Raw genomic sequence first — 25,605 nt, forward strand, 5'->3', positions numbered from 1 at the left:
ATCATGACCTGAGCTGAAGGCAGAGGCTTTAACCCACTGAGCAACCCAGGCACCCCTAAAGCTTTTTTTAAAAGAAAAAATAAGAAGTATTCTAGATGTACATGTCTGTCAGCTAGGAAAATGTATAATTTTATTAATAGAATTTTTAAATATCAAAAGAAAACTTACAAATTTATATGCTGTCCGTACAGCTGGAGTTGCTTTGGTCATTGCTGTGTTAAACAGTGCACCTCCTTTCTGTAAAGAAAAAGAAGAAAGATATTTCAAAAAATTTTAAGCCAGACTGTCCTGAAAACAAAGTATTATTAATAGTATGGAAAAAGAGCTTTTCTCACAAATTAAAGACTACAGAAATTATGTCACATTAAGTGTTTTCAAACTTTCATATACTACAGTAATTTCAGACAAAATGTAAACATTCTACTCTGTTCTTTTAGTTGATGTAATACATGATTTAAAAATCATTTCATCTTTGTAGTTTAGCAGACTTCAGAAATACGACCAGTAATAGGTACATTTAAAACTTAATAAAAAAAAGAACTAAAATCAACTGTTTATCAATTGTTTTAGGTTGGACAATAAAGTCTAAATGTGTGGAGGCAAGTTTTACGTTTAAAAAAGATCATATTAACAACAAGCACATTACCAGAAATGATAAAACTCCCCTCAAATGATACTTCTCCTAATTTCTTTGTTCTAGGATAGAATATAGCTGACAATAACAACTTGTTTTTCAAAACACACCATTTATCTCTGGACAAAAGCTTTTCATTTTAAAATTATGAATATCAATTAAATTATAACAGCATAAAATAAAAATATTTAAAATGTGAAAAAGTACAAACATTTCACATACTGCCAATAAACGGCGTAAGTATAAACAGCATCATTTTACTGAACACTTCTCCATATACATTTGAGTGAAAGAGGAAGAAACAGTGAAGGGTTATCATTACCTTGACTGTATGCACCCATTGTTGATATGACCTTGGGTTCCCTGGAAAATATAAAAATAAGATGTCAGGAATGTAGGATCTAAAATAAATCATAAACTAAAATTCATCAAGAACTAATATTTCCAGATGTTAGTAGGCAGATTTTATTCATCTGCAATGTTGTGAAAAAAGCAATGTTATTGTAAAACTATTAAATTGCTCTCTTAGGAACACAGTGATTAGAATGTTTTAGAACAGAGATTTTTTTCTTTTCTCATGTATGAAGGTAATATGTTATTCTATTTTCTTTCATTTTAAGGAGGGATAAAATAAACCCTCTTTTTTGAAATCCAAGATTCCTATGTCTTTTATACTAGTTTTTCAATGTTTTATATCTATGTTGTCTTGTAAAAGTGTGTCTCTTTTATGCAACTGTGTTCATTTAAAAAATAATATTGTCAGTGCATAGGAAAAGAAAAAAAACTAGATGGAAATTTAAAATGCAAAGAAACTTGAATACAAAAGAGATTATTCTATGGTTTTTAACTATTAACATTAATGGATCACAAATTCCACTGTAATGCAATACAATCAAGTTCTGAAGATATTCTCTAGTTGTAAATCCCAATTGGAAAGAAACTACCCAAGGAAATGTGAAACCAATGAAGGTTTTAGTTTACAGAGCATCATGGTTATTAGAAAGTTCAAATGCTGACAAAGTTCTTTTTTTTTTTTTAAGTTTTTATTCAAGTTCCAGTTAGTTAACATACAGTGTAATATTAGGTTCAGGTGTACAATACAGTGACTCAACACTTCCATACAACACCCGGTGCTCATCACAAGTGCACTCCTTAAAACCAGTTCTAATAAAACTAGTAATCACATATTTGGTTCCAAATATGGTAATTTAATCAATAAAATGACATCAAAGGGCAAAAAAAGAGAACACAATAATCTCAAGTAATGTTTTATATCAACTGACTTAGATTTCATCTGCCTTCTTGGTTTAAATGCTTAAAAAAAGAAGTCCTGATGGCTACTCCAAGTACAAGTAATCCCTAAAACAGATTATGGTCTCTTCTTTTTTTCAATTGTGGTATAGTTGACATACAACATTAAGTTAGTTTCAGATATAAAGCATGATTCGATATTTGTATATATTGCAAAGTGATCACCACATAAGCCTAGTTAAGATCTTCACCATATATGTTCTCTACTTGCATATTGTTGTGTTCTTTTAACAAATTCATTACCTTGCTATTATAAAATAGAAGCAGAATGATCCCAACCCAAGAATTTATTTCCAGCAGTTCTCTTTGCATTCCTAACCAACATCAGGCAAAATGTATACAGCTCTGATTTTACTCCTGTAATTAAAATCTTTCTCTAACTCACAGAAAAAAAAAAAAATCAAGAAATAACCCTTATTGTAAAAAACATCTCTTACTACTCAGCACTGCACTTCACTTTTCTGGAAGAAAATACATGAGCAAAAATAATATTTTTTCTAATCTTATGAAATGATTATAGCAAAATGTGTCTACTTAAAATAACCTATGTAAATAAAATCTGCACTGTTAAAAAACCATGAGTTTCAGGTGGTATTTGTCCTAAACAATTTTTAAATTATATTTCCTTTATAAAATGACAAAAAATTCAAGTTATTCTATCAATTTATTTCCAAGGAGAGTTTATTAACAAAAAAATAAACAGTATGTCTTTTTCCAGATTGTTCATATACTTTTACCTCTCTACTAAATGTTCTCAACAGTTCATATACTTATTTAACTTCTCTATGAAAAATGATTGGCTAGAAATCACACATTTAAGACTTGATTGTTATTTATAGTATTCTGGAAAGTGCTTTACTTTCATTCTTTCCACAAAATAAATGGAAGAAAATAGAAAGAGAAACACTAACTTCTATATGATAACTATTTAGCATTCTGGAACACTTGTCAATCCAGAAAATAATTTTTTAAGCCCCTAAACTACAAAGAAAAGAAGTATCATAAAATTTCAGAGCAGTTATAGAAGGATCAGTGTCTTATTTAGAGTTGTGAGGAATAAAAATAGCTCTCATATTCAATTCTCCACAGGTCACAAAATGTTTTTATACCTACATCCTCTTATTTGAGTTGTGTTTTTATACTCCCAAGATAGGTAAAGCAGGTAGTATCTTAGGCAGCACAGTTCAATGAGAAGGAAGTGGACTTTGGAGTCCAATGGTCTGAGGGTTCAAGTCCACTGTATCCTTGTAAACTATGGCGTTTGGGACGAGGTCTTTAACCTGGCTGCTACAATGTTACTTAGTACAGTACCTAGCACATCAAGACACACCAAAAATGTAAGTTATTATTGTCAGTAAATTGCCAAATGAAGAAAGTGAAGATTCTGAGGTGGCACATTATTTGCCCAAGGTCACAAAGATAGCAACTGAGAAAGATTAAGAATCTAGGTATTTGAATTCTTGGTTCTGTAGTCCTTCAACTCTGAAATTCTACCTCTTAAGACTGTTAAATAAAATATGATAAAACAGAGATTTCCTCTATATCGCTTCACACTAATTACATTAGAAATGAAAATGGGCTGTTCAAAGCAGATACCTTGAGAAGAAACAGTTCACAGAATCACCAATAATAATCCAGAATTATATGCACAGGGGAAAACAGAAGTCCTTACATTAACTGCTTGAGATGATGGGGAAACATGTGGTACGATATAGGTAGAGTCCTGTTAGATTTTTTTTAAAGATATTTGTTTCTCTAAATTTAGAGCTTTTCAAATGGAAGGCTTCTATTCCCACAAAATTTATGAGACAAATGCATTATTTTTAAAAATATTGTTTAAAGGCTGTTTTTCTTCTTAAAAATGAATCTGAATGCCAAAAAAAAAAAAAATCCGAGTCCTTCCTAAAGTCACTGGATTATGGAAATAACAAGCATTATTGAGGAAATTCCTAGCATTGTTCTCATTAAACATATGAGTGGTTTTCTCACACTCAAGGACAGAATATCTTTGTCTCTCACCTGTCCGAAGACTTCTTCCTTAAATATATTTGTTAAATTCCAGAAATTTGTAGTTATTTTTCAAAAAATATATAAATTTACCTAAACTGTTCAGTGAAGCCAGAAAAATGCCATAAAGTGGATGACTACCTACTATCTCTTCCAATCCCCTTGGTGCCTCAGTCAGTACAGGAAAGAGAGAGAAATAAATAAAAGACTGATCAGATTATATCAGGAAACTAATGAGGAAATAAATGCTAATGAAGAATAACTATATGCTTCTTTATAAAATCAATCTGAAAATGTTTCTCCTTCTGAAAGTTTAAATAGCTGGAAGTGGATTTAAAAAACTAGCCTGATTTTAAATGAAAAAAATATATAACCCTCCCCCCACCACGTTCTTAACTACTCAATATTCCTTGGCTGCTTGTTCACAGACCAATATTTTTATTTATCTAATTGTACCCTTTGTCCTACTTACGTCCACTTCTATTACCTTTTAGCCTCTATAGATATTCTTCCCTTTACATACTTCCTGATATTACTTCTCTGATAAGGCTGAACATTCTACAAAGGTCTCATGAAAACATCAGGAGTAACAGGGATTCCTTTAACAGTCCTGAGCACAGGAATTCACAGGACAGAAATCAGTTTTTGGAAATCTGTATGCATTCACAGTCTTTAGCCATAGTTCTAGATTCAGTGTGAATCTAGATTTTCTATGTATGACTGTCCTGCTTTGTATATTCTTATCAGAGCCACAACAATTACGAAGTTCCACCATGCTCATATTCATTTTATCATCACCGTGCATACATACTGGCAACAAACAGGATACATAAACTGTTACTGCAATGGCACAGAAAGGGGAGAAATTAGATGCTTCTTCGAAATTTCCTAATTATTTTTGCTTAGCTTTAGTGAATGTTGATTTTTCTTATGGTGATCTTTCTTGGGGCTTAGTAGAAAAATCTTCACCGGATAATCACAAGACAGGAATTTTACTTTTATCCACTTGGAGTAGAGAAGGCTTGGGCAGTGCTCTTGTTTACTGAATGTCTTCTAATTAAGAAGATTTCTTATCATAAGAAAGCAATATATTATAGTTATTAAAGCAAGAGCTTTGAACGCAGGCAGATACATGACGAGTTCAGACTCTAGCACTACTAGCTGTGTGACCTTGAGCAAATTGTTGAGATAAGTGCCCTTATAAAAACGGGGATGGGTAATCAAAATACCTCAGGGGCTCTGAGGATTAAATGAGATAAAATTTGTAGGCTCTTATAAGAGATTCTGTCACATATTAATATCAGTAAGAACAATTATAATTATTCTTACTGTAACTATGAGAGAAATGAGTTTAATAGTTTACTTCTTTGAAAAATAGTTTCATATCACGATACAGACATCTTTCTTTATATAGTCTAAATGACAAATGTATAATGTTCTTTTATATATCATTTATAAGAACATTACTAATTTTTATTATATTCATATTTTTATTTAAAATCCTAATAAATTGTGCTTTATATTCTTCTAAGAATAATCTCTATATATCTCTAAAATAATAACCTAAAATACAATGATTAAAAAATAACACTTGATAGCCAGACATAATTTGTAATATACTTTCTTGCTGTACATACTGAAATTAATACTTGTTGAACTATGTTTTCCCTTTCATTCACTATTGCTCCCACCACCACCAAATTAAGATAAGCATTCAAAACTTTTTGCATTTTAAGAAAGAACAGCGAAGTGGTTGGCATGAAGTTGTACTGCAAATGTAGCTCTCTCTAAGTCAGATGCCAACTGGTGATCAATATTCCATTCTTTTTAAATCATGAGACCTTTAATGAAAGATTTAACAACCCCTCTCCCACCAGAAAAGCCACCCACCTATCCTCTATTCTAGAACAGAGGTATCTGGACCAATGGTTAAGACTACAGAATTCGACTCTACAAAACGATCACAGTTCACCCCATTACTGTCACAAGATGTCATCTTCAATTCCATATATGATACTAGCCCCACGGGTCATAAAAATAATGAGACAGCAGTTATATAAATACTGAATGGATGCCTCAAGCAATTTGTCCATGAGCTGACAATATTTTGCTTGTGTGAGTTGAAAAGTAAAAAAGCCTTATTTTAACACAAAAGTTCCATTGAAGCTAAATTTTTACCCATGAGCTGAGGAAAGCAAGGAGCTTGGCTTATTCGCTGAGTCAAGTAAACTAAGTTTTTCCCAAAGCTAAATGCTTTCAGTGAAATGCTATACTTATGTCAGATGAAGGTCCATAAATGCTCGGTTCATCTCTACCTCTTTTAATGAACAAATTTTCTCAATGGTTTTTGTATTTCGATGGTGCAAAAATACATCTTATTTAAGAATAAAATTAAATTTGGGGAAAATTGTAGATGCATACTTATTACTATTTGTCTTTTCATGTTTTATTTATCTTTTCTAGCAACTATTTATTCAAACACACACTAAAGACATCTCTTCCCTAAATTAAAACTACAGATAAAAAATTACTATTATACATGGTGAAAATGAACATACCAGAGATTTTTGTTGTTTAGTTCCCCTGTACCTGGAACAGTGCCTACTATATATGTAAACACTTAGCACAACACCAGCTGAATGAATGAATGTGACATTCAAGGACTCAGCAAAATTCTCTGCCAGAGTCAGGACTATATACTGAAGCAATCATGTACAAGTACCAGTTCATAAGTCATTAACGGTCTAGTAATCGTAATGTTGTTTGAATACTTACATATGAAAACACTGTATTTGTTTAATTATATTAAAGTGCATTATATTAAATAAAAAATGAGATATCACCTAGCTTATGTTTCACACATACAAAATAATACGACGCCTTCCATTTTTTTAGTGAGCACTTTTTAACAGTGACAAGTGTAAGCACATGGGATGGTAAACTGAAAAGTCTTTCCTCATGCTGCAATGTTCTGCAAAGCAAAAAAAAACAAAAGGCAAAGACTACTATACAATACACTTACTTAAAATGTAAAAGCACTGTGGTATTCAAATCTTTTTTTAGATTATATTATCAAATATTTCAACTATATATCTTAGTTCTTTAAATCTTACTTAGTAGTAGACTCACTGTGGGTTATTTTAGCAGACAACACTAGTCAGATGAAAGACAAGAGATACAAGCTAAATGCATTTCTGTGACATTTATTTCTACTAATATTAAACGATTATTCAAGGCAAACAGCTACCAATTCATGAGACCATCTTAACACCTTGAATATAAAATAAGTTAACACCAGAGCTCTTATAGATCAAAAAATATATCTAAGACATTTATGTTTAGAGAAAATCATTCCTTATGAAGTAGATTATATCAGATACGAGTGTAAAAATCAAAACAATTGTTACTCAGAAAATGGATAATCACACTGGAACTAGTCTTTACCTCCACAAAAGCCACCAGAAGTGATTTCCTCTTCAAATACATCAGAAAAACCCCTTCCTGAATTTAGTTTTGCCAGTCGACCATCAATAAACTGAAATTAAAAAGTGTCAAATATGTTAATTTTCACTTTCTTCATAAAATTAATTTTACTTACAGAAAAAATATTAATATCAGATACTTATATAAATATAAATTACACATATATATGTATATACACACATATACAGATACATGTCAAGAAAACTCAAACAATTAAAATAGCCCAGTAAAATAACAGCACTTTAGTTAAATCAGAAATGTATGGTACAGACTGTGACTTCATTAACAAGAAAAATAATGTACAATTTACTGGCACTTGGCTACTTTCTATTTTGTCTATCTGTGCCATCTGAAATTTGTACCTTTTGGATTATAAAAAATATTATAAATGTTTTCAGGTTTCTCCATCCATACTGAAGGTAAAGTATCTTTAAGGTCCCTTGCATAAGAGACAAAGGGTAATATAAGAAAGACTTAAATGATGTTTGAAAGATAAACCTGAAGATTTGGAGATTAATACAAAATGTTCACTTTCATGATGGAATTAATCCTGGCCATAATTTTTTTACTCTGGAAAATTTAAATTTAGCCAAATTAAAATAGCTTGACTTTTAAACAATTCTCACTCTGTCATAGTTCTAAAAAAAAGTTTTATATTTAAATGAAAAAAACTAATTTAGAGAAGTTCTATAGAGCAATACAGTATTCCTCAGGTAGCATTTTAAAAATTATTTAATAGCAGTAAGTTACATCAGTTTTTTAAGACTCTGAGACAGAAATCTCTTACAAAATTAAGAAAGAAACAAATGAAATCAACACAGTCCTGTTTAAAATGTGGTTTAACTACCTTATATTATCATCGAATAATTTTGAACCAAAATGTTAGAAGGATTTAAACAGATGTAGCCTAAAAGATGTATAGTATTGGCTTTTTTTTTTTTTCTTTAAGAGTGTGAGTTGCTCTCATAAAAATTAAAACTTTTTGAGGGTAGGGACCACAGATAACCCAATTTTATATCCTCATTATGGATATAATGGAATAAAAAAGTTTCCAATAATATAAGCAAATATGAACAGGAGTTTGGGAGAATGAAAGGCTTGTATCACATCGCTGCTACTTATTAGCTTTATGATCCTGGGCAACTTGCTGTCTGTGAGTCTGCTTCCCCTTCTATAAAATGGGAAAAATCATAAATATCTTATGGCGTTTTGTGAGGGTTAACTGAAACAATATGAAGTACCTAGATTGCAGGCAGAGAATAAATGTTAAATACTAAAGTCCACCTTTTCCCACGACCACCACCTATTCGATCTCTGTCAATTTATGGATTTCCTGAGTGTAGGATCACTGTCTTTCTCATGTATGTATCTTGAATACCTGGCAAAAGCCTCACATATAGTTTGAAATGAATGTTTGCTGAAAGACTCACGTATACTGAAACAATGTGAAAGGCATGTGTACGTAATTATTCATTTCATTGTATCTTGAGATAAAAGGTAATAACAATCTTGGCATCTTCCCTACATATGATAAATGGTTAATTTGAAAATAAAGTGGTTTAAAATGCTTGCAAGATTTCACTTTCATATATTTTCAACACAGCACTATAAATCAAACTAAAGTGATCTAATTTGATGGACTAAGTATCATTTTGAAGAAAAAAGGTGAAGTAAAATGATAAATTTAAAGCAATATATTACTGACAAATGAAGCAAACTAAGACATCCTTTTAAAGGACTTAATTTGCTTTAAAAGATTAAGACTACAAGACTTTTTAAAAGGTTTTCATTTTTATGTTTACTAGAAATAATCCATCCATTTTAGTTTGAGTGGAATAGTTCAACATCTAAAAGGAGATAAATCCCCAAACTATTTACTGATTATGCATTTTTGAGCATGAGTAACTACTTCATCTTACTGAACTAATGAATTGAGCCAATAAAAATTAATCACTTATAAAAATGCCTCATGTTATCAACTGACTTTACAAACAATTCTGTCAGTGACAATCAGACATTAATCCGCATGCATACTTAATGCAAATGTTTGTTCTTAAAATAAAAGATGGATTTTGTGCACACACACACATACACATACACACAAATAAAGATACCCAGGGATAAGCTGAGAAGAGGCATTAATGGAGAAAAACATGCTTAAGGTAACAGTTTTCTAAATTTCTTTTTCTAGTTTTGATTCAGTAACCAGTAACACCTTTTTTTCTTTTTTTTCCAAGTGGAGTTGGGTCATGGTCACTCCATTCTAGTAACTCTGGAGGATTTCATAATAAGTAAAAAAGACCATTTTAGCTATTTTGCATAAAAGTAATTTTGAACTAAAAAATATTATCTGTAGGAAAAGCTATAACTAAAATGGGCTGTAACCTTTCAGTTGATTACCCACCTAATTTAGTAAACACATATCTTTAGGTAATTGGAAGATGTAAGTTTTAGAAGAATTAATTTGGAATTGCAAGTAACAAGTAACAATAACAATGAAAGTGCTATAGATATAACAGATAGATATAATAAAATATTAAGGTGCAAGTAGATTTTTAAAAGAATTTAAGAGTGTGAATTAAGATGATGCTTTTTACATAAATCTCAATATTTTGCTTTTCATTCCAAAAGTGAAAATTTAAACCTGGACCTAAACATGCTAAATAATCACACCAAAACATAAATAACATAATTGGAAATTTCAAAAAAAAAATCATAGACATAATTCTATAGCATGGAGTCTATAATTTTATTATAAATTATAAATAAGTCATTCATATAAGGATATATATAATTATCAAGATCATTAATATTATTCCAATTGCAAGAATTGCATTTTGTTAATCCTTACAACACAATCTTAAAGTAGTATGACAGGTTACAAGAGAAATGCTTTTAAGCAGTAAAGCTACTTCCTGCTACTCTTTTTGACAGTTATTGCTAAGGTTTTTCAAAATGTTTTTATCTTCAAATAACTTTTTTTTTTAAAGATTTTATTTATTTATTTGATAGAGAGATCACAAGTAGGCAGAGAGGCAGGCAGAGAGAGAGAGAGAGTGGGAAGCAGGCTCCCTGCTGAGCAGAAAGCCTGATGCAGGGCTCCATCCCAGGACTCTGAAATCATGACCCGAGCTGAAGGCAGAGACTTAACCCACTGAGCCACCCAGGCGCCCCTAAATAATCATCTTAATAGGAAATTAAATCCATTACTAAAGAAATTATCTATTGTTTTAAATGGACTTCAGTAAGCAATACCGTTAAATAAAAACAAACATTCACCATATCAATTTTCAAATAAGATATATATGTTTTAAAAATACAATAAAATGTAAACAATAGACTTAGAGTTAAGCTTCTTTCCAAAAAATATAAAGAATATGTTCTGATTCACAGAATAAACTTAAATATATGGCCCAGCAGATTATGCATCTTTGCTCTAAGAGAGAAATTGTATGTTTTTCAGTTCCTTAATTCCTCACCAGTCAGTGCACTTCTGGCATTTACTCTAAAAATCCAAAATAAGTTATGCTATTAATCAGTGTTCTAAATGCCTCCAGTGGTGTGGACATATGTTATATAAATATTTAATTGTAATTAATCCATCAAAACTCTGAGGATGACAATAATTAAACTGTATGAGTCTTAAACGATTTTTAAAGATTTTGACTTTTTTAAAAAGAGCTCATAAAAAAACATTGTTCTGAGGAAAGAAAGTTAGTGGTGCAATTCTTTATCAAGCTGGGGAAGTAGGAAGATGGAGTGCCGTTTTTTGTGCTAACACAACGGTCTTATTACTGAAGCAAAGCAGCAGAGGCGGTGGAGCAACACAAAAGACAAATCGAGACTCCCCAACCCCTTTTTCGGCCTGGAGGAAAAATGAACATGTTTCAAAATTTACCTCCTATAAGAAATTCTTCCTGCACAAATGTAAGATAGCTAATCTAATAAAGGCTTGAGAGCTAGAGAAAAAATACATATTTAATAAGTAGAAATCTTCAGCATTTAAAGAAAAAAATGTTAATACTGTAAAAAAAAAGTACTTTTAAAATGTATTAATTTATAACAGATCCTTAAAATTTCCTTTCTATATAATGCTTTGGGCTCAAAAAAAAAAAAAAAGTAGTCTAATTTAAATATTCCTTCTTATAAATGCTCAGTAAACCTTAACAGGTTAGTGAAAACTACACTAAAGTGTTACAATAAATTAAGTCAACAGATATTTATAGACACCTGCTAAATGTAAGGCATTCAGTGAGTCACTATATATATAAACACAAACTGCTATAATAAATGGGAATGAGGTAGGTCAGTTTAGAGCTCAACCAAAAGAATTAAGTATATGAAGGAATAGAAATAAACTTATCTTTATTCCATCACAAATACTAGGCAAATAAAACTGTAAGGATACTAAATTACACTGCAATGGTATAATGACCAGGAAAACATTTTGAAGGGTATAAAAAAGCCCAATCAGTGTGATTTATTATTGGAGCTAATAACCTGAAAAACATTAACAGAACACTATCCTCTAGGACATATCAACAGACAGTCTTTAGATAATTTGCAACAAAATCAAGTCTGTTAAACTTCATGACCACCAGACCAAAGAATCAATTCAATCATTTGATAAATATCTAATTAGATGTTTACTATATGCCAGATACTTTCCTAGATGCCTGAAATACAGAAACAAATAGAACAAATATTCCAGACTTCGTGGGCTCTCTCTCTTTTTTGCTTGATGAATCTAACTAAAGGTTTATTGACTTCATTATCTTTTCAAAGACACTAGGTCTTAGTTTCATTGATTTTTTCTATTTTTTTAAGTCTCTATTTTCATTATTTCCTCTCTGATCTTTATTATTTCCTTCCTTCTACTAACTTTGTTCCTTTTCTAGTTCCTTTAAATTTAAGATTGTTTATTTGAGACCTTTTTTGTTTCTTGAGATAGACCTGAACATCTCCTCCGACAAGGGCAACAAAAGCAAAAATAAACAAATGAGACTATAATCAACTAAGAAGCTTTAGCACAGTGAAGGAAACCATCAACAAAAATGAAAAGGCAACCCAACCTATTGAATGGGAGGAGATACTTGCAAATGATGTAACAGATGAAGGGTTGATATCCAAATTACATAAAGTTCTCATATAACTCAGTAATAAAAAAAACAAAAAAATCCAATTTAAAAGTGGGCAGAGGACCTGAACACACATTTTTCCGAAGAGACATACAGATAGACAATAGACATATGTAAAGATGTTGAACATTACAAATCATCAGGGAAATCCAAATCAAAACAATGAGATAACACCTCAAAACTGTCAAAATAGCTATTATCGAAAAAAGAAAAGAAATAAAACGTACTGGCAAAGATGTGAATAAAAGGAAATCCTCTTGCACTGTTGGTGGGAATGTAAATTGGTGCAGCCACTAACAGTATGGAGTTTCCTCCAAAAAATTAACAACAGAACTACCATACTATTCAGCAATTTTACTTTTGGGTAATTTAGCCAAAGAAAATGAAAACGCTAATTCAGAAAGATATATGTACCCCTATGTTCACATGCAGCATTACTTAAAATACCCAAGATAGCAGCAACTTGTGTCCAACTGATAGATGAATGGATAAAGATGTGGTATGTGTGTACACACACACACACACACACACACACACTACACACACAACGGACTATTATTTCTCAGCCATAAAAAACACATGATATCTGGACATTTGCTACAATATCTAAATAGTCATAGAGGGTATTATGCTAAGTGAAATAAGTTAGACAGAGAAAGACAAGTATCGTAAGATTTCACTTATTATGTAGAATCTAAAAAACCAAAACAAATGAACAAACAAAACAAAACAGAAAGAGACTTCCAGATCCAGATAACTAACTGGTGATTGCCAGAGGGAAAGGTGATGGGAGCACGGGTGAAACAGGTGAAGCGGATTAAGTACAAACTTCCAGTTATCAAATAAGTCACAAGGATGTAAGGTACAGCATAGGGGATACAGTCAATAATACTGTAACTTTGTATGATGACAGATGGTGACTTGACTCATGGTGATAATCATTTCATAATGTATAAAAATATCAAATCTCTATCTTGTACACCTGAAACTAGTACGTCAATTATAGTTCAATAATGACAACAACAACAAAAAGCCCTTGATGATGCTTAAACATCTGCGGGGAGAAGGGGAGTGGAAGCATGAAATAAAAAAAATGTAATCAATTATGTAGTGTGTTAGAAGGTAGTGAGTGTTAGAAAAGAGGAGAGACTTGCATAAGGAAGACTGGGGAGCCTGGGCAAGGAGCATCCAATTTGAAATAGTGTGGTCAGGGCAGATATCATGAAGAAGATGACAGCTGAGTCAAGCCTTGAAAGCCGTGAGGAAGAAGGCCACATAGTTTATGGGAGAAAGGATGCCAGGGCAAGGGAGCCACCAGCATAAATAACACCCGGAAACAGGAGCAAGCATACTATCAGTAGGCCTGTAGGAAGCTCCAGGTGCAGAGAGAAAACCCAGCCAAGCATGAGGACTACTCTCACTTTAAAGTCATAATCTGCCATCTCTAATGTGCTCCGAATGATGCCAACCAATTCTTTTTTTTTTCCTAGTCCATTCACTCTCCCAGCTATATCTTCTCCCTTCTTAAATATCCAACCACTTTCCCCATTTTTTTTTCTCAGCGGATGACCTTGCTTCTTAATTTCACTGAAGCGGGAAAAAAAGACCTGAAGTCATTAAAAGAAAAATTCTGCAAATTCTAAGCATCCCATTTATCCAGCTCTTTTACCTCCTCCTCCTCCCATGCCTGTGCTTTCTCCCTTGTGATGCAGTAACTGTGCTCCTCGCCAAGACCAAGTCCACCAACCAATTTCCCTCCTTTTTCCTGCAAATAGCTTTCTTTCTCTACTAGATCTTCCCAATGGCCTGCACACATGTTATTTCTTCTCTTGACCCCTTTTACTTCTCTAGCTATGTCCATTTCTGCACTGCTCTTTATAGTAAAACACAAAAGAGCTGTCAGGACTTTGGTCTCCACTTCCTCTTCTCCCATGCTTCAGCCATAATCTCTGCCTCACTATTTCAGCAAGCTTGCCCTTGCTGACGTCAACAGGTCTCCACTTTGCTAAATTCAGCAGTCAGTTTCAGGTCTTTATTTTAATTAACCTGTCACGAGACTTTGACAGTGTTGACCCTTTCCTCTTTGGTATTCTTTCCCTACCTGGTCGCGAAGATACTTTATTATTTTGAACTCTCTCCGGCCTCACTGGTCACTCACTCTTTCTTGGCCTCCTCCACCATTGCCTCCTGTTATTTTCCAGTTCCTGGGCTTCTTGCCATTTTTCTGTAGAACCACTCCCCTGATAATCTCACTTGTCTCCAGTCTAATGGCTTTAAATCCTAACCCTATGCTAATGACTCCCAAATGTCTATTTCCAGCCTAATTTTCTCCTCTGCCTCATTTATCCATTTGTTAACCAATATCCTAGTTGGATGTCTAACAGATGTCTCAAACTTCACATGTTCAAAACTGAATTCCTCTCACCAAAATCTTTCTTGCCCCTATTCTTCCCAATTTCAGACGAGATCGGGCGCGTTCAGGGTGGTATGGCCGTAGACTTCTTCCCAATTTCAATAGAATGACAGCTACATCCTACCAGATTCTTGGATAAGAAATCATGAAAACATCTCTGAGTTTTCTTTCTCTCACACTTTATACTAATCTTTAAAAATATCCACTGACTTTATCTTCAAAATGGATCCATAACCTGACCAGCTATTATCCTATCTTCCACAAGCCAGTTCCTAAATGCTATGACTTCTCACCAAAATTATAGCAATAGCCTTCCAAATCTTCCTCTCTGCTTCTATCTTTGACCACCCTATAGGAAGTTGTTCAAATGCCACATATTCCGTGAAATCCACACTGACTATATTCTTCCTAACCCCCAGGGAACCCTCTTTCCCCATTCTGTTTGCTTTTCTATAGTATTTAACATCTTTGAACATTCTACGTAACTTATTATCTGTTCCCTTCGTACTAGAAATAAAAGATTTGCAAGATCCGATATTTTTTTGCTTTGTTCTCCAATATATCCCAGCATCCAAAACACTGCCTCATACATAAGTAGACACTCAAATTATACTGTTGAATTGACAGAATGAATAAAGAATACTTAGATGAATGTTTCCAAAGCTTCAGTGTGTATATTGCTATGTATTTCATTAATAATGTAGATTCCTGGGTTTTAATCCAGGTATCTTGAATCAGAAATTTTGAAGGTGAGACTCAAGAATATCCACTTTTTAAAAAAGATTTTATTTATTTATTTGACAGACAGAGATCACAAGTAGGCAGCAAGGCAGGCAGAGAGAGAGAGGAGAAAGCAGGCTCCCGCTGAGCAGAGAGCCCGATGCGGGGCTCGATCCCAGGACCCTGGGATCGTGACCTGAGCCGAAGGCAGAGGCTTTAACCCACTGAGCCACCCAGGTGCCCCAAGAATATCCATGTTTAATAGGCTTTTAGATAAATCTGATGCAGATGGTTAAGAGCCCACTTAGAGAAACACTGTTTAAAATACTAATTGAAGTAGGACGCCTGGGTTCGACTCAAATCAGGGACTCATATTAGGATCCCAGGGTCCTGGGATTGAGCCCCAGGGGCTCCCTGCTCAGCAGGGAGTCTGCTTCTCCATCTCCTCTGCCCCTCCCCCTCTACCTATACCTTTCTCTCTCTCAAATAAATAATTTTTTTTAAAGATTTTATTTATTTATTTGACAGAGAGAGATCACAAGTAGACAGAGAGGCAGGCAGAGAGAGAGAGGGAAGCAGGCTCCCTGCCGAGCAGAGAGCCCGATGCGGGACTCGATCCCAGGACCCTGGGATCATGACCTGAGCCGAAGGCAGCGGCTTAACCCACTGAGCCACCCAGGCGCCCCACAAATAAATAAAATTAAAAAAAAATATACTAATTGAAGTAAGTGAGCAAAGGATGCTGAAAAATAATGTATTCCTTGTCCTGATAAGCTATCTCTCCGTATGGATTCCTTCCTTCTGCCAGTAAGTCTCCAGTTCTCCCCTATGTCACATTTTATTTTTATTATTTTTTCATGTTATAAAATCAGTGCTTGATATAATTACCATCTCCTAATGATTCATATATCAAATGTTTCTGAATACTCCAAAGCTGTTGAATCTTCAGTGCATGTGTTTATCTTAGCTATAGATTACATACCATATAAAGTAACTATCATGCTTCTTTTAAAAAAAGATTAATAGGATAATGTAGAAATTCGTATGATTTCTTTCTTGCCCATAGTTGATTTAATTCCAGTGCTAGGAAATGCCAAGTTCTTTCCCTCCTTTAGGGTCTCTGCAGTAGCAATTCCCTCTACTTGAAATGATGTTCCTTCCAAAACTAATTCCCTTCTCAGATTTAGCTTAAGTATCACCTGAATTATCAGTAATGTCTTTTCTGATCCTCTGGTCTAAAATTACTCATCCAATCAATAACTCATACCCTCTGAACTTAATCATTTGCTGCTTGTTAACCCATTCCCTTCACTAGAAATAACTCCCGTGAATGCATGTTACATAGCTCTGGGTCTCAAGTGCTTGAAGTAGCATTATCTGACCAAAAACAAATGCTCAGTACATAACTGTTAAGGTGAATAAGCAAACAAAATGTTTTCAAGATAGTATAGGCACAGAAAAAGGAGTACAGACCTAGTGAATGAGAGGAAAATCAGGCTTTAGACAGGTGAAAGAAAACATAACAAAGAGGTAAATTATAGTAACATAGACTAAATGCTAAAACTCAGATATAAACAAAGCTCTAAGGGAACAGAGGATGTAAGGGGGAAGGTTGGTTTGGATAGGACTGACATTTGAGCAAGGTATGGAAGAATGACAGCAGATTAATACTGGTTTCATGGTACAGAATATACAAAACCTTATGTTGTGAAAGGTATATTTGAAGGGATATTCAGCGTATTTGGATGTTGCATTAGTATAAGAAACTGAGCAAGGATTTAAAGCCCAAAGAGAGACAAAGCATCTTACAATGTGTGCTACTCTGAGAAAGTGACATGCTAGGATACAAACCCAGGTCTGTTGGATTCCAGAGCATTCCCGAGCCAATGCTATTAACAATGGGGTAGGCATGCAATTAGGGACACATGATGGTAAGACCAGGAATTCAAGTCAAAAGGATAAATACAGTGTATTAACTGAAAACTTAACTTTACTTGAAGATGAAGGGAGAAAAAAGGTAATCTAACCAGTAAATTGTTTAAATATTTTAATTTTAGGGCGCCTGGTTGGCTCAGTGGGTTAAGCCTCTGCCTTCAGCTCAGGTCGTGATCTCAGGGTTCTGGGATAGAGCCCTGCATTGGGCTTTCTGCTTGGTGGGGAGCCAGCTTCCCCTGCTCTCTGCCTGCCTTTCTGCCTACTTGTGATCTCTGTCTGTCAAATAAAAAAATCTTAAAAAAATAAAAATATTTTCATTTTATTTATTTTATTTTATTATTTCATTTTTCTTTTAAAGATTTTATTTATCTATTTGACAGCATGATCACAAGTAGGCTAGGCAGAAAGGCAGGCAGAGAGAGAGGGAGAAGCAGGTTCCCCACTGAGCAGAGAGCCTGATGCAGGGCCCGATCCCAGGACCCTGATATCATGACCCAAGATGAAAGCAAAGGCTCAACCCACTGAGCTACCCAGGTGCCCCACATTTTATTTTATTTATTTATTTGACACACAGAGATCACAAGTAGGCAGAGAAGCAGGCAGAGAGAGAGGAGGAAGCAAGCTCCCTGCTGAGCAAAGATCCTGACACTGGGCTCAATCCCAGGACCCTGGGATCATGACCTGAGCTGAAGGCAGAGGCTTTAACCCACTGAGCCACCCAGGTGCCCCCAAATATTTTCATTTTAAAATAAAACAGCTATACTGTGGTACAGAATGCACAATATGCATGAATGTTTCTGAAAATTACAAATGGCTTCATTAAATGTTGTGCTTTTCAGAGGGCTCCTACAGCCACATTCCCATTCGTTTTTAAAAACATTCTCTTCCCCCACTGGGGACATTTTGTTGGATGGAAAAGTTTTTTCTAGACACATTTGTATTATCTTAAGACAGGTAGGAAAGGGTTTTGGAAGAACAGTAAAAGAGGATTTTCTAATTTGAATATGTATCTATACTTGAATTCCTTACATGTTATATATATCTTGGTTGCCAGCTAAAGAAGGGTCTATATTCATGGAGATCTCGTAAGTTTGTAGTTCTAGACTAGGCTCTTGGATCAACACAATGAACTCAGCTATGGTCCTTAGCCAGGAAAAGTGTATAATAAAATGAGCAGAAAAAACTTTACTTCCAGTGGCCTTAATAACAAATAATATATACAAGAAAATAATTTCCTTTATTGTGTTAGCATAATATGAGATAAAGGTAAGAGTCCTAGATACAATAGCTTAAATCTTCATACAGCTGCTATCTAAAGAAACAGGGTGATGTCAGGGCTGTGGATATAAGAAGCTATTTCTGGGAATCCTTCCAAATCCATTATCTAAAGAGGAATTTATCCAAATGGAACCTACCATCATCTGTCTAAGCTATGTTTATTTCAAAATATCATGGAATGTTAGAGCCAAAAGGTATCTCAAACTTAGTGACCTGTCAGTCTCACTCATCGTACAGAAGCAGAAACTGAGGCCCCAAGAAGTTAAGAAGTCCACTGTCAATGAAAACCACCTATTACAGGCTGATCTAGAAACAAAAAAAAAATGTTTTTACATAGTACTTAAATAATTCAAATAACAGTAATTTAAATTGTTAAGTTTATTTTTTTTAAAATATTTTATTTATTTATTTATTTGACAGAGAGAGATCACAAGCAGGCAGAGAGGCAGGCAGAGAGAGAGAGGAGGAAGCAGGCTCTCCGCTGAGCAGAGAGCCCGACGCGGGGCTCGATCCCAGGACCCCGAGATCATGACCCGAGCTGAAGGCAGCGGCTTAACCCACTGAGCCACCCAGGTGCCCTAAATTGTTAAGTTTAAATAATAATGATAAAGCAAACTACCAAAACATTCCCTTCCTTAGAAGGTCCATCCTTGAGTGTCCCTTTCCTCCACAGAAAAGACCATAATCCCTTCAGCTTATCCTCTCCTTGCCTGCTCTTATAGTTTTATCACACAAATTCTTCCCTAAATAATATACTATTTAATTTTTTTGTTGTTAAGCATGACAGAGAGGAATCATCATAGTAATTCTTCAGTGATTTGTTGTTCATTTAATTCATTCGTGATCAGTTTTGCTGCAGCTTATTTATTTCCCTGTGTATAATGTTCTATTGTATGAATATAACCGTTTGCTCATTTTAATACTGATGAATATTTAAGATTATTGCCAGTATTTTACTTTTATGAGCAGTGTAGTAAATGATTTCTGGTGCACACTTACAGTGAAATTCATAAGAAATTTGCATGTTTAACTTTCAATGCTAGTTCCAAAGTGTTTTCTAAACAATTTGTGCAAATTTACACTCCCATGAACAGTTAAAACTTGGTGCCTTGCTCCATGTCTTTCCCAAATTTTGAGATTTTAGGGTTTTTAAAATTCAGCCAATGAGGGCGCCTGGGTGGCTCAGTGGGTTAAGCCGCTGCCTTCGGCTCAGGTCATGATCTCAGGGTCCTGGGATGGAGTCCCGCATCGGGCTCTCTGCTCAGCAGGGAGCCTGCTTCCCTCTCTCTCTCTCTCTCTCTGCCTGCCTCTCCATCTACTTGTGATCTCTCTCTGTCAAATAAATAAATAAAATCTTTAAAAAAAAAAAAATTCAGTCAATGTGGTGAGTATGAGGTGCTATTTTTTTTTTTAATTTTATGTTCTCTAACCACAAATGAGGTTGAGTACTTTGCATACTTTTATTACTTATTCAGGCTTCTTCATTTGCATATGCTAATTCAAGTCTTTTGCACAATTCTATTGGATGATATGCTTCTTACAGACATGTATGAGTTTGTTTTGTTTTGGTTTTGGCTTGGTTTTAATTCTAGATTCTAAATCCGTGGGTGATTTATATGTATTACAAATATGGTGTTTTTAATAACCAAAGTTCTTAATTCCAGTAAAGTCAAATTTATGCCAGCTATTCCATCATGTCTTAAGAAACTTGTCTCTCCTCTTAATGTCAAAAAACAACTGAGGGTTGCTGGAGGGAGGGGGGTCGGGAAAGGGTGGTGGGGTTATGGACATTGGGGAGGATATGTGCTATGATGAGTGCTGTGAAGTGTGTAAACCTGGCGATTCACAGACCTGTACCCCTGGGGCTAATAATACATTATAATGTTTATTAAAAATTAAAAAATAAAAATAAATTAAAAAAAGAAACTGTCTCTCTCCTGAAAGTAATAAAAATAAGTCAGTTTGGCGTTTTCTTTCTCAACTTTTTTTTTTTTTTTTAGCTAAATTATATGTGTTAGGAATTTCAATGGTAACAGGTAACACCTTTTTCAGAGGGAAATTTTCAGTGTTTCAATATTATGTATGATATTTGTTGAAAATAACTCTAATCATGCCTTTTTTTTTTTTTAGTTTTTACCATGAATTTTATGAACAATTTCTACATCTGTTGAGATGATCTAATGATTTTTCTCCCATAATCAGCTAATGTAGTGAATTACATTCATAGATTTCCTAATATGCAGCTGCCATTTAATTTCTGGAATAAATGCAACCTGCTCATAAAGTAGTATCCTTTTTATATATTGCTAGAATTGGTTGCAAATATTTTGTTTAAATTTTTGCATCTACGTTCATGAGTAAAGCTGGCCTATAATGTTCTTTTCTCATGCTGTTTTAGGATCAGAACCAAGATGATCTTAGCTGTATAAAACAAATTGAAGAGGATCTCCCTTTTTCCACTATCAAAACAGGAATTTTTTGGAATTTAAATTGGAACAATTTCATTCTTGAATGTGTGGAAGAACTTGCCTATGTTACACAAATCTACATATTTACCATTTATTTTTTTCTACCTTCTTGCATCTCAGACCTTCCATGTTGAAACTAAGAAAACTTTCTTTCTCCCTGAAGTACTTTCTTAAAGTACTTTCTCAAAGATTTCTTTCTGCTATTAGTATAATAGTCAGGGTTCAACCAAGAAGCAGAACCAGTAGGAGATTTGATAGATAGGTAGACACACACACACACACACACACACACACACACACACACACACGCACACGAGATTTACTACAAGGAGTTGGTTTACATGATTGGGGGTTAGCTAAGCAAGTCTGAAATTCATAGGAGAGGTATCAGGAAGGAAAAATTATGAGCAGACCGAATCCACAAGAGGTGACCAAAGTGGTCATCCATGGGTAGAATTTCTTCTCTTTCCCAGTGAAACCTAAGTTCTGAGTTTAAGGCATTCCAAGTGATTCAGACAGGCTTACTCACATTATCTATAGTCAAATGATTAGAAGTTTTAATTATATCTGTAAAAATACCTTCACCAAGAGAAGCATTTTAAAGTAACTGGGGATATTAGCCTACCAAGTAGACACATCAATAAAGCCAACACAAGGGGAAAACTCAGTTTTTTTGGGGGGGAAATGTTTTTATATTACTCTTATAATGAGGATGTGTTTTAGTTGTCAGAAGATTCGGGATATTTTTCTCAACACACTGAAGATACGGCAGGATCTTCTGGATTGTTGCTGTGAAGCCAGCTTTCGGTATATTGCTCCTTTGAAGGTAATCTATCTTGCTCCTCTTGTTTTTCAAATTTTCCCTTATATTTAATGCTTTAGAGCTGAATGTATGGTGTGGCTGTAGATTTCTTTTTATTTATTCAGTTTGGATATGTTGAACTTCCTAAATTTATAAAGTGGTGCATTTTATTGGTTCTGGCATTGTCCTTTACTACGTCTTCTCCATTTTCTGTCTTCTCCTTTCAGAATTGATTAGATGGCTTTGGATATTTTCAACTCTACCCTTCATGTCTATTAACCTCTCCTACATTCTTTATTTCTTCATTTCTCTGCATTATCTTCTAATTTCTTTTTCAGATATATCTTCCAGTTTTGCAAATCTCTCTTCAGTTAGATCTGATCTGCTGTTAAACCCATCAATTTCCTTTCATTTCAATTACATGCTTCCTACCAGAATTACATCTGCTACATTCTTAAAATTGGTTCCAGTTCTTGAATGTTTTTATATCCTGAACATTTTTAAAGCTTATCCTCTATTTCTCTGAACATCTTAAGCATAGCTATTTTATGTTCTATTTTTTGATCATTCCAATAATTAAAGTCTTTGCAAGTCAATTTTTGTCTGCTATTTCTTCTAATTCTCATTCATGATTGGTTTCCTTGTGTTTTTAATAATTTCTAGCACAGAAATTTTTCTTTGGAATATAGGTGGGAGAATTCTTTGGTGCCTGAATTCCTCAAGAGAAGATGTGTGTTTGCCTCTGCCTAGGGCCTGACAGTGCTATCAATTTAGTATCACTTTAAACTTGGCTTGAGCTATGTCAGACTAAATATGAAATTATTAATTCAGACTTCAAATTCCTCTACAAGCTGGTGTGTTTACTTCTCAGCAGCACTTTTCCCTCCCTTCCACTCAGTATCAGTGCTTCAAAGGTACAATCACTAGGAAATGAGTTAAGGGAAAGAGCAACCTTACTTCTTGTTTACTTTTACACTAAATCATCCCAGAATTGTGGGAGTAGGGTCTTCTAATACACTTCTCAACTTGGGCGTTGTCTCCTATGCCCCCACCACAAAAAAAGTTTTTTGAATACTGTATTTAAAATTGTTTCAGTATGTAAGTTAGCTCTGAATCCTTCCTGCCATATTATCAGAAATAACAGTAAGAGGAAAAAAAAAAAAAGAAAAAGAAATAACAGTTTATTTTAACTCTTAACTTAAAATATACATTTCTCTCCTGGGTCCTCTCTCAATTTTGATGCATGAGCATTGCTAAATAGAGAACCTGAGGTGCTCTTGACCTATAATGGATCATAAATTCATAATAATGAATAGTAACCATGTGTACCTAATAAATTTTTTCATATTCTTTTAGAAATAGCAATATCTTTGAGGCTTCATCTGTTGATAATTTTTTACTGATTCCTATTTTTTGTTTTTTTTCTCTCCCCCCCCCCAAGCTTTAGTAAAGTGTAACTGGTAATCAAAAAATTGCACATAAGTAATGTAGATAATGTGGCAAGTTTGGACATATGTATACATTCCTGCTATAATCACCTCAATCAAGGTAATAAATGTATCCAACACCTCCGAAAGTTTCCCTGAATTCCTTTGTGTTTTTGTTTGTGCTAAGAACACATGTCAACATGAGATATACCCTCTTAACCAGTTTTAAATACACAATTATATCTATAGGCATATGTTGTATAGTGCATCTCTGGAACTTACTCATTTTTAGTAGTTTGTGAAACTGTTAATAGAAATCTTTAAATTCTTTCAGGGCTATCATCAAGTATCATTTCTTAAAGGTCATAAAATGATATCAAGCTTGAGAATATGGTCAGTTGGTACATGTAAAACTATTCAAGTTGTCTATATATAATGGGTTCTAATTTAATTGACTATTTTAATATTTCACATTTAGCTTTTCTGAACGAGTTTATTTTTAAAAAATCCTGCATATATTTGTATTCTATTAATGTAATTGCTCTAAAATGAAGCAGACACTAAAATTTAGTAAGCTTCTACAAAGTGTTGTGTACTGTGCTCAGGAATACATGTATTACTTAACATAAATTATAGCACAACCCTGTTAGGTGGTATTTCTTTTTTAAAGAAAAAGAAACAGATACTTATGAACAACAGCTATTAAGTGATAGGGTCAAGATCTAACCCAATTCTATCTGATTCGTAAAAAATACAAATGTTTTGTAAGTATATAAATTACTTGGGGTGCCTGGATGGCTCAGTGGGTTAAGCCTTTGCCTTCAGCTCAGGTCATGATCTCAGGGTCCTGGATCGAGCCCCACATCGGGCTCTCTGCTCAGCAGGGAGCCTGCTTCCCCCTCTCTCTCTGCCTGCCTCTCTGCTTACTTGTGATTGCTCTCTCTGTGTTAAATAAATAAATAAAATCTTTTAAAAAAATTACTGTGTCTGAACTACATCTAATGAAAAGACTTTAGTTACATTCTCATAGTGAAAGATTAAGTAGTAAGTTGGATATTCTTTTTTTTTTTTTTTTTTAAGATTCTATTTATTATTTGTCAGAGAGAGAGGGAGAGAGAGCAAGCACAGGCAGACAGAATGGCAGGCAGAGGCAGAGGGAGAAGCAGGCTCCTGCTGAGCAAGGAGCCCGATGCGGGACTCGATCCCAGGACGCTGGAATCATGACCTGAGCCGAAGGCAGCTGCTTAACCAACTGAGCCACCCAGGTGTCCCTAAGTTGGATATTCTATCCACCCATTCAATTCTTGACCCCGATATTCTGACCTTCATGACTCATTTTTTTGTTTTTGTTTTTGTTTTTTTTAAAGGTACTTTTCTTCTTGGGTGCCTGGGTGGCTCAGTTGGTTAAGAGACTGCCTTCAGCTCAGATCATGATCCTGGAGTCCGGGATTGAGTCCCACATCGGGCTCCCTGCTCAGCAGGGAGTCTGCTTCTCTCTCTGACCCTCTCCCCGTCATGCTCACTCTCTCTCTCTCAAGTAAATAAATAAAATCTTTTTTTAAAAAAAGTTATTTCTTCTTTTTTTTAAAACAAGATTTTATTTATTTATTTGACAGAGAAAGAGAAAGCACAAGCAACCAGAGCAGCAGGCAGAGGGAGAGGGAGAAGTAGGCTCTCTGCTGAGCAGGGAGCATGATGCAGGGCTCGATCCCAGGACCCTGGGATCATGACCTGAGCTGAAGGCAGCTGCTTCAGCAACTGAGGCACCCAGGTACCCCACAATTCGGTTTTGATAATGGGCAGTAGTACTATCCCTCTCTGAGAGTCAAAAATACAAAAAGGGTACTGTTATTTAACTCAACAAACATGCACTAGGAGACTAGTACAGGGCTACACTTGCTATATATATACTTCAGCATTTATAAAGACCATCCCATGGTCCTCACACAACCTTGGGAAACACTTCAGTATAATACTGGAGCCCTCTAG

At 34.4% G+C, this 25,605-nt stretch overlaps 1 protein-coding gene across 5 annotated transcripts in view; it reads right to left on the reverse strand.

Moving 5' to 3' along the window:
• The window catches only part of DENND1B (DENN domain containing 1B), a 266,328-nt gene that overhangs the window by 44,457 nt on the left and 196,266 nt on the right, over positions 1-25,605 (reverse strand). For all 5 annotated transcript variants that reach the window (XM_047704392.1, XM_047704388.1, XM_047704391.1 and 2 more), the window contains 3 exons: positions 7,397-7,487; positions 957-997; positions 169-237 (listed from right to left, as the gene is read on the reverse strand). In XM_047704392.1, the coding sequence (XP_047560348.1) occupies positions 169-237; positions 957-997; positions 7,397-7,487 (201 nt within the window). The remainder of the gene's footprint in view (positions 1-168; positions 238-956; positions 998-7,396; positions 7,488-25,605) is intronic.

This window comes from Lutra lutra, chromosome 15 (genome assembly GCF_902655055.1).
Source record: "Lutra lutra chromosome 15, mLutLut1.2, whole genome shotgun sequence".
NCBI lineage: Eukaryota > Metazoa > Chordata > Mammalia > Carnivora > Mustelidae > Lutra > Lutra lutra.